Below are 10,814 nucleotides of genomic sequence, written 5' to 3'. Positions count from 1 at the left end.
TATAGGGAGAAGCACTGTTGACGTTTTGGTTAGTCCTGACGAAGGGTCTCAACCCGAAACGTCGACAGTGCTTCTCCCTATAGATGCTGCCTAGCCTGCTGTGTTCCACCAGCATTTTGTGTGTTGTTATTTCTCTTCTGTCTCATCCAGTTTTGAAATTGTTCCCTATCAGCCTCCCGTGATCTTGCCACCATCCCTTACCACACTGAAGAGGCCATCATTGCATATATTTAAAGTAAAGGTTGATAGCTGCTTGATTTGTAAGGGTGTCAGAAGTTACAGAGAGAAGGCGGGAGAAGAGGGTTGAGAGGAAAGAGTTATCACCAAAGATTGAATGTATCCAGAGGACTAATTCTGTTCCTGTTTTATTTTCTCATAGTTATCATATTGAGTGTTTTTATTGTGTTTTCAACATGGACAATATTGATTGATAGATATTTGTGAAAACAATGCCTGTCTCTTCAATAAGGGATGATGTGAAGTGGACAAAACAGAGAATGAGAAATGCATATTCAGGGTAGGGGAACACACAAACAAATATATGGAACACGGTTTGGAACCACTGCCTCTCTGCTTCAGAATGCAACGAAATTCCTTCACATAGCCCAGTGATCTCAGTCTCGGAGGCTGACGACGGAACATCTTTCAAGTGGGTGAACCCATTTATTAATTTATTGAGATACAGCGTGGAATAGGCCTTCGAGCCTCACAGCACAGTAACCCCCGATAATCCACGGGAATGAAACCTGCGTTTCTGGAACTGTAAAATGTCGTGCTGACCACTATGCTAACGTGCCATCCCAAGATGGTGATATTAAACCTGATTCTGACCTTCATGGCATTTATACCCTGGGTGTGTTTACTTACTTGCATGTGGTAGAAAACGTGAACGTCCGGCCTGGACAGGGTACCTGGCCAAGTATTAGAGACCTGTGCTGATCAACTGGCTGGAGTGTTCACTGAGATCTTCAACCTGTCGCTTTGGCAGTCTGAGGTACCCACCTGCTTCGAGCAGGCTTCACTTTCACCAATTCCTAAAAAGAAACATGGTGCTTAAAAGCCTCAGTGATGATCATCCAGTAACACATACACCCACGGGGATGAAGCGTTTTGAGGGGCTGGTGGTGAAACATAGCAAACCCTGTCTGAAAAGCGACTGTGATCTGCCCCGATTTGTTTCCCGGCACGACAGGTCCACAGCAGGTGCCATCTCGTTGGTTCTTCACGCAACCCTGGAACATCTGGGGGCAAGTACCAGACGCTCGAGACATCGATGTTCCTGCCATCAGGTTTGAGGCTACCCAGATGGAGTATAAGGTGCTGCCCCTCCAACCCGAGTGTAACCTCATCACAGCCATGGACTGACGTGTCAAATTGGGAATGGGAAGTAGAATTAAAATGGGTGGCCACTAGGATATCCTTCATTTGAACTGGAGGAAAAAGATGAGGAGTCAGAATCAGAAGGTGGGTTGGGGCCGAAGGGGGAGTCAAGACCTGGGAAATTGATTGGTGATAGAGATGCAGGGCTGGAGAAGGAGGAATCTGATAGGAGAGGGCAGAAGGCTATGGAAGAAAAGAAAGGGGGAGGAGCACCAGAGGGAGGTGATGATCAGGTAAGGAGATAAGGTGAGAAGGGGGACGGAGATGGGGAATGGTAAAGGAGAGGGGGAGGGGACGTTAACGGAAGTTTGAGAAATCAATGTTCATGCCATCAGGTTAGGGGCTAGCCAGACGGAATATAAGGTGTTGCTTTTCCAACAACTGAGGGCTCATCGCGCAGTAGAGGAGGCCATGGACTGGCATGGCAGAATGGGAATGGGATGCAAAGTTAAAATGGGTGGCCACTGGAAGACCCCAGTTTCTCTGGCGGATGGAGCGCAGGTCTCGGCAAAAGTGTTTCCTAGTCTCACTGGTTCACAGGAGATCACACCAGGAGCGCTGAGTACAGTAGATGACCCTAACAGGATCACGGGTGAAGTTTGGCCCCCATCTGGAAGGACTGTGTGGGGGCCTTGAATGGTAGTGAGGGAGGAGGTGTAGCACTTGATTCGTTGCAAGGATCAGTGGCACGGGACAGATGTACAAGGGAGTGATCCCTGCGGAAAGCAGAAAGTGGTGGGGAGGGCAAGATGTGCTTGCTGGTGGGAGCCCGTTGAAGATGCTGGATGCTGCAGAGAATTATGTGCTGGATACAGAGCCTATCCCTAGTAGAGTGGTGGGAGGATGGGGTGAGGGCAGACATGTGCGAAATGGAAGAGATGTGCTTGAGGGCAGCGCTGATGGTGGAGGAAGGGAAGCCGCTTTCTTTGAAGGAGGACATCTCCTTAGTTCTGGAATCAAAGGCTTCATCCTGAGAGCAGAAGCATGGAGACAAAATAATTGAGGGAAGGAGATGGCATTTTTACAAGTGACAGGGCGGGAAGACGTATTGTCCAGGTGGCTGTGGGAGTCAGTGGGTTTATAATGGACAGGGATTTCTTCAAACAAGTCTGGTTGAAGACCCCAACTATGATTTGAAATGTGTCAGGATTAACTGTTTCCTGTTTGGAGATGGCATCAAGTTGGCCACTGGTGGTAAGTACACTCTGGGAGGTAAAGGTATGTGAGGTAAATAGATCAGATGGCATTTGGTCATAATACGTCAGGAGAACACAAGTTCAACAAAACTGCCACATCGGACCAGCACAGAGAGTTAATCATGAAACAGACACATCCACCTTTTGCCTTTTCTGAATCAGCAGATTGATCCATCCTGTGAATCGCTGTATCTGGCATGTTGGTAGTAACATTTTGGTGACATGTCTTGGTCAAACATAGACCACAACAATCTCTCATTGCCCTCTGATACAGTAACCTTGAGGTCTCAGTTTTGCTCTGCAGCGACTGCACATTTGCTAGCAAGCTGCTGGGGAGAGGGGATCTCATTCCTCTGGGTTTCATTCTGGCTTGGTTCAATCGCCGGAGTTGATGTCCGTGAGGTGCTCTCATTTTGGAAATGTTTCACTTGGCTATCACACCTGCAGATACCCTGGCAAGTTCACACTGGTGAGAGGCCATTCAGTTGCTCCATTTGTAGGAAGGAATCCATTCAAGCATACTGTATATTTATGAATTCCCACTGGGGAGAGGCCATTTATTTGTCCGTGTGTAGGAAATGATATACTCAGTCAAAAATCTATGTTGGGATTGAAATAGATGGCGTGGTTTGGGAGACCTCTTTGCGGAGCACCTACACTTCGTCCACCAGAAAAAGTGGGACCTGTCAGTGGCCACCCATTTCAATTCTATTTCCCATTCCCATTCCGACACATCATTCCATGGCCTCCTCTACTGCCACGATGAGGCCACACTCAGTTTGGAGGAGCAAAACTTTATATTCCACTTGGGAAGTCTCCAGCATGATGGCATGAACATTGATTTTTCTAACCTGTTAATTACCTCCATCCCTTCACCATTCCCCTCTCTCACCCTTTCTCCTTACCTGCCAACACCTCCCTCTGGTGCTCCTTTCTTTTCCATTTCCTCCATGGTGTTCTACCCACTCCCATCAGACTTGCCCTTCTCCAGCCTTTTATCTCTTTCCCCTATCAACTTCCCGGCTCTTTCCTTCACCCCTCTCCCCCTCCCGGTTCAACCTACCACCTACCACCTTGTACTTCTTCCCCCCCCCCCCCCACTCTCTTGCTGTAACTTCTCATCGTTTTTCTCCCGTCTCCATGAAGAGTCCCGGCCCGAAACGTCGGCTGCTTACTTTTTCCAGTCGATGCGGCCCGGGCTGCTGGGTTCCTGCAGCATTTTTTTGTGTGCGCGGCGTTGAATGGCATCTCGCTTACCCAAATGCCTCTGCGCCTCAGAAAGCGCCGGTGGCGGGCCGCCCACCAAGCGCGCAGGCGCGAGGGCTGCGGCTGGGTTCGGGGAAGTGCGCATGCGTTCGGCGGACAAAAGACTGGTCGATGGCCGGCAGGCGGGCAGGTAGGACCGGGTATGCGGGGGCGGGGGGGTTTCGTTACCTGGGTGGCGTCGCTCTCCGACTGGGCGACAATTGCTGCGAGCTCCGGACACACCGCGGCCCCGAACCCCCGGCTCGGACCCGGCCCCACGATCTGCATCCAAGGCCCCGGGAAAAAATTTTTCTGCTGATGAGCGGAAGTGCTGCGCCATTTCTGCAGCGCATGCGTACCGGTGCGACGGTGACGGATTGTCGGGGGTCTCCTTCTTGTCATTTTCTGGGTGTCGGGACTGTCAGGAGTGATCCCCCCCGGCAGTATGTAAGACTTGTTCGGATGCTTCTCTCAGATACTGCCGGGTTGTAGCTGTCTAAATCCAAGCACCGGGAGCTGGGAACAAAGATACAGTTCTCGGCTGAAGCGTCTCATTCAGTCACTGAAAATATCAATTAGTGCGGTACAGCAAAAAGAGATGCAGCTTTGTAACACCTCCTGTGGTTCAGGACCTTGTTACCCCCAAGTCCACAAAACCGTAAGACATCGGAGCAGAATTAGGCCATTCGTCTCGTCGTCTGTTCTGCATTCCACCACGCCTAATTAATTATCCCTCTCCATCGCATTCTTTAGATTTCTCCCATAATCTATGAAGCCGTGACTAATCAGGAACCTATCACCCACAGCTTTCAATATACCCAATGAATCCGTTTCCTCGGCCGTATTTGGCACAGATTCACGACCCCCTGGCTAAATAAATTCCTCCTCATTTCTGTGCTACACGGATTGAACATTTCTGTTCAATACTGAGGCTGTGCCCTCTGATCCAAGAACTCCCCCCTCCCCCATTCTTCTAACCTCCAGCGATTACAGACCCAGACCCATCAAACACTCCTTGTGCATTAACCCATTCAATCCTGGTGTGATTTCTGTATTCATGTGTGTTGTTTATGCATCTTCTGAACGTCCTCTGGACCCTCTGCAAATCTGGAACATCTTTTCTTAGATAAGGGGCCAAAAACTGCTGTTGGTAATGCACCAAATCTAATTGGACCAGCGCCTTATAAATCCTCAGCTTCTCATCCGGGCTTTCATATTACAGTCTTCTCGAGACGAATGGTAGTTTGCCTTCCTAACTACCCAATCAACCTACAAATTAACCTTCAGGGAATCCTGCACAAGTCCCTTTGCACCCCTGATCTTTGGATTTTCTCCCCAGTTAGAAAACAGTCTCTGCCTTTTTTCTTGCCTGCCAATGTGCATGACAATACACTTCCCTACACTATATTCCAACTACCACTTCTTCTTCCATTCTCACAATCTGTCTTAAGCCCTTCTGCAGACTCCCTGCTTGCTAAGCGCTATCTGCCCCTCCACCTATCCCTGTGGCTTTTGCAAACCTGGCCACAAAAGCTATCAATCCCGTCGTCTGAGTCTCTGATAACATTCCGAACGCAGCAGTCCCAACACAGCCCATGGAAAATGCCTCACTAATACCCAACAGCCAACCAGAAAGCCAACAGCCAACCAGAAACCAGCCTTTCCTCCTGCCTGTGAGTCTACCTCCTTTCCGTGCTAGCAGCCGTGAGGACATGTTTAGCCGCATTTTCTCTGGTAAATGACATCAGACATCTTTGTCCTGGATAACTAATGCCCCGTAGCTTTCACATCATAAAAATGCCACATATCAGCAATCTGCAGTGAGAAAAACCAATGCCCTTCCCTTCATGTTCTTTGGCTTTGCATCGCTGTCAATCATCTGCAAGGGGGTGGGGGGGGGCAGGTCAGAGTAATTAGAAAGTCTCCAGGATCAGTCATGTGATGTGATCTGCTCTTTATGGCACAATTGGACATGCACAGAACTAGAAATAATTTCATTGGAGAGGGACAAACTCAGTGAAGTCTCAGATTGACGATGGTCAGAAATGTCCATTCTGATACAGATAACCAGGCAGTCAGAGAATTCGATGGTCAGTCTGGCTGCCTGATCTGAGGCCCAGTAACAGGACCAGTTGTTCCTCCAACTTGTGTTGAACCACACTGAGACAGTGTGATGTCAGATCTCACCACAGGCACTGAAATTGTCTAACCTGAAACGCTGTCCTTCACCCACTGATGTCTTTTGTAAATCTTTTTACAGGATAGAAACAGCAAGGAATTTGTGTACGGGAATCTCAAAGACAACAACATGCCTGTTCTGTGTCTGCCCAGATATTTGAGGAGTGACCAGATATTTTCCTTGCCCAAGATGGAAGCATGCTTTGTCTCAGAAATGAAGTTTTCTGATTTAATTCAGTGAACTCCACTGGACTCCGTTTTACCTATTGTCCACTCCCCTCTCCAATCAGATTACTTCTTCTCCAGCCCTTTGCCTTCCCACCCACCTATCACATTCTGGCAAGTTTTCCTTCCCCTCCCTCCAACTTTTTTCATTCGGCCACCTTCCCCCTTCCTTTCCAGTCCTGAAGAAGGGTCTCGGCCAGAAACATCGACTGTTTGTTCAACTCCATGCAGTTTGCCTGACCTGCCGAGTCCCTCCAGCATCTTGTGCGCGTGGCCTTGGATCTCCACCCCCTGCAGAACCTGTTCTGGTCTTGTTACTAGAGGTCAGTTCATCGACCGTTTGCGCGACGGATTCTCAATGTCTGACGCCTGACTTGATGAATTTCTAGAGAATTGATAAGCGGGCGATACCATTCCCCCGCTCTCAGCGTGAGAATGGATTCACTCGCTCAGCCCACCGACAGTGAGTTCACACTGGGTTACGGCCATTCACCGTTTCTGTGCGTGGGAGGGGATGTACTCAGTCACCAGCCGGAAGATACATCAGCGAGTTCAGAGCTTAGTGAGACAGTTCACCGTTTCCATATGTGGGAAGAGATTCACTCACTCAGCCAGCTGCAGACACACCAGCAAGTTCAGAAGGAGCAGAGACTATTCATCTCTTCCGTGTCCGGGGAGGGATTCACTGATTCGTCCGACCTGATGAGACACCAGCCAGTTTACTCCAAGGAGAGGCCGTTCATCTGCTCCGACTGTGGCAAGTCGTATATTCGATCATCTGAACTGCGGAGACACCAACGAATTCACACTGGGGAGAGGCCGTACATCTGCTCTGAATGTGGGAAGGGATTCACCCGGTCTTCCTACCTGCAGACACACCGGTCAGTTCACACTGGGGAGAGGCCGTTCATCTGCTCGGAATGTGGGAAGTGTTTTACTCGATCATCGTATCTACAGACACACCAGTTAGTTCACACTGGGGCACGACCATTCATCTGCTCGGACTGTGGGAAGACATTCACTTACCCATCTCACCTACTGACACACCAGCGAGTTCACACCGGGGAGAGGCCGTTCATCTGTTCCGTGTGTGGGAAGAGCTTCACTCGGTCATCGGATCTGCTCACGCACATGCGGTTTCACACAGGTGAGAGGCCGTACATCTGCTCTGAGTGTGGGAAGGGATTCACTCGGTCATCTGATCTGCTGACACACCAGCGAGTTCACACTGGGGAGAAGCCGTTCACCTGCTCAGGTTGCGGGAAGGGATTCACTCAGTCATCTCAACTGAAGGTACATCAGCGAGTTCACTCCGGGGAGAGGCCATTCGTCTGCCCAGAGTGTGGGAAGACATTTACCCACCCATCTCACCTGCAGAGACACCAGCGAGTTCACACTGGGGAGAGGCCATTTATCTGTTCCGTGTGTGAGAAGGGATTCACTCGGTCGTCTGATCTGTTGACACACCAGAGAGTTCACACCGGGGAGAGGCCGTATATCTGCACTGAATGTGGGAAGGGATTCACTCAGTTATCCCACCTGCAGACACACCAGTCAGTCCACACCGGGGAGAGGCCGTTCACCTGCTCAGACTGTGGGAAGGGATTTACTCAGTCATCTCAACTGAAGGTACATCAGCGAATTCACACTGGGGAGAGGCCATTCATCTGCTCTGAATGTGGGAAAGGATTCACTCGATCATCTCACTTACAAACGCACCAGACTGTTCACACTGGGGAGACGCCATTCATCTGCTCAGATTGTGGGAAGGGATTCACTCAGTCCTCTCAACTGAATGTACATCAGCGAGTTCACACTGGGGAGAGGCCTTTTACCTGCACTGTATGTGGGAAGGGATTCACTCGGTCATCCCACCTACAGACACATCAGTCAGTTCACACTGGGGAGAGGCCATTCATCTGCTCTGAATGTGGGAAGGGATTCACTCGGTCATCCCACCTACAGGCACATCAGTCAGTTCACACTGGGGAGAGGCCGTTCATCTGCTCTGAGTGTGGGAAGGGATTCACTCGGTCATCTGACCTTCTGGCACATCAGTCAGTTCACACTGGGGAGATGCCATTCACCTGCTCGGACTGTGGGAAGGGATTCATTCAGTCATCTCAACTGAAGGTACACCAGCGAATTCACACTGGGGAGAGGCCATTCACCTGCTCAGATTGTGGGAAGGGATTCACTCAATTATCCCACCTTATGAAGCATGGCCGAATTCACACAAGGGAAAAGTTTAGTGAGATGCAAGCTAATAGTTAACCATCGCAGTTGCCGAATCCAGAGACAAGTTCAAAAGTGACTGTTGGCGTCAGAATCTGCAATGATCGCTGCTGCTCATCAGCCCCTGGTCACTGGGCCTGAGAGGAGTTCCTTCTGCTGTTCACCTCTATTACAATTGGAGTTTAATATCCTGTTTCTGTTACAAATAAATCAGTTCTATTTTAATCTTCGTCTCAGGTACTTAGTGAATCTACAACACACCCAGGGTACAGTTAGGACCCAGTTCTGCCCATGTTTCTGTTCCGCAACAGTCCTTTTAAATGCAGCCCTGCTGCTCACTTCTCGCTGTCCCAGTGATGATAGATTCCAAGTGGCCACCACCGGGTGAAGAGGTTTCCGCTGAATTTCCTGCATGATTCTCTGCAGGCTGAAGAAGATGAGCTCAGTTGTCTGTGGTTGTCTTTCATTCTCTTCGTCCCTCGAATCTCCGGGCTGAGGAGGACTGACACTGGTTGTGACTGTCCTTACCCCCTGCTCTTTTCAATGTCCTGGGTCTCCCACAGCTGGGCTGCCTCTAAAGCAGAATGGTGCGCCGTTAGTTGGATGTTTAGTGGAGCAGGGTCAGAGACCAGAGACAGGTCTGCACAGGGCAGGGTAGGGGTAAGAGCTTGAGATGAGGAGCAGGGAAATAGAGCGGGAGGGCACCGCCGATGAATGACAGAGTGGCAATATTTTGAAGCTGATTGATAGAGAAAAAATCTGGTTGACTTTCACTGTTGTCATTGAGTTCCTTGCTTGTGGGAGCTTGCTGTGTTGAATTGCATGCTGAGTTCTAGTAAGAAATAGTGGATTTGCCAGAAGGGAGACAGTACTTGTGAACACTTTGAATCACCCTGTTCTTAATCTCTGAGCATCAGAATTTAATTCCGGCGTGACTCGAGTGCGCAGGTGCCCAAAGTCCAAAGTTGCGCTGAACGGCGTGCATGCCCACGGCGGACAAAAGGCACCGGCCATGCGGCAGCAGGTAGGGGCGGACTTTCATCGGCACGGAAATGATCTGAGGATTTGGGAGTTGGAAAAAAGTAGATAGTTCCCAGTTTATTTTGCATAATGGATTTCTAACGTATCTTTCAGCCAAGTAGTTGATCGATTTTCTACCAATTGAAGTGAAACATTGAGATCGGGTGGGATGTGCAGACCAAGCTGATGTGGATACTTCAGTAAATCATGGGAATAGTTGAGACCGCGCCTCAAAGGAAAGGGCTGGGTACAACTTTCTGTGAATTAAGATGCCGTTTAGATCTGCATGGGGAAATCTTCTCCTTACATCACTTCCAGTTCTTTAGCAGGTCAGCTTTGTTAAACGTTATCTGGTTCTGGATCCTTCGACTAAGCGAGACCATTGTTTCCTCTGTCCTGTCTGTGTGCGCATCGATAACAAACACCTCTGTTTAGGGAAAACAAGTGACTTGCAGTATTCACAACACCGAAGTTCCACACATTTACAACCTCAGCAAGAAAATCTCATCACCCAGCCTTAATATTCAAGACAAAAACAAGAACGGTCAGGACGAGAAACATTCCTTCCACCGGGCCTTTAGGCTTCTGAACCCCCCACCGCATTGCATTCAAAGTATCACTGGTTAATCTGTCCCATACCTTACAATATTTAATATTAATCCACTTTAGTTTGTTATTTATGTGCGATACATATGTAGGTTTTATCTGTAAGTTACTGTGTGTTATGGTTTACACCCTGACTCACAGAAACATCTCTTTTCTATAAACATTATGTGGTTATATACATTACATACATGCATAGAGTTAAATTATAATAAACTTGACTTGATTACCATTGCCATTTCAGAGTTTACCACCGACAATCATTTTGGGGTCACAGTGGTCAGTAAGTGTAAGTCACGTAAGTCCGACAACTAGATAAAGAGAACCTAACTTAAATAATGAACACAAAAACATCATACTTGTTCATTCGTGTAACCCCCTGGGTCGCCTCAGGCTCGCTCAGCTCATTCTCGTCTAGGGGGAGCAGCCTTCGGCTCCGCCAAACTGGGTAATCAGCTGGTGTGGATACTGTGTGATGTCCCCGCCTCACCCAAAAACAGACAGTACACCATATGCGATTAAATGAGTACAATTTATAAAGGTTACTATAACTAAGTGATTAATAACGATACAGTATATATGAAGAGAAAATTAAAGAAAAGGCGCCAAACTTATCAAAGCCCAAACCACTTCGCGCACAACCGTTGGAGCTCAATTTCTGAAGTCTTCTGGCCACCATTCGATCCCCTCCGAACTCCTCGACTCGCAGCTCAGGACCCTCCGAACTCCTCG

At 48.8% G+C, this 10,814-nt stretch overlaps 1 protein-coding gene across 1 annotated transcript; it reads left to right on the top strand.

The window, feature by feature from the left end:
• The first annotated feature begins 3,872 nt into the window (after positions 1-3,872).
• Positions 3,873-8,684, top strand: LOC132381594 (gastrula zinc finger protein XlCGF26.1-like). The gene is made up of 2 exons (XM_059951091.1): positions 3,873-3,972; positions 6,082-8,684. Exon 2 carries the CDS (start codon positions 6,660-6,662, stop codon positions 8,496-8,498), a length of 1,839 nt encoding a protein of 612 aa, XP_059807074.1. The 5' UTR covers positions 3,873-3,972; positions 6,082-6,659; the 3' UTR covers positions 8,499-8,684.
• Positions 8,685-10,814: the final 2,130 nt, after the last annotated feature.

Source organism: Hypanus sabinus, chromosome 26, assembly GCF_030144855.1.
Source record: "Hypanus sabinus isolate sHypSab1 chromosome 26, sHypSab1.hap1, whole genome shotgun sequence".
NCBI classification, from domain to species: domain Eukaryota; kingdom Metazoa; phylum Chordata; class Chondrichthyes; order Myliobatiformes; family Dasyatidae; genus Hypanus; species Hypanus sabinus.
The sequence above is the reverse complement of the archived record's forward strand: the minus strand, read 5'-3'. Positions and strand labels throughout refer to the sequence as shown.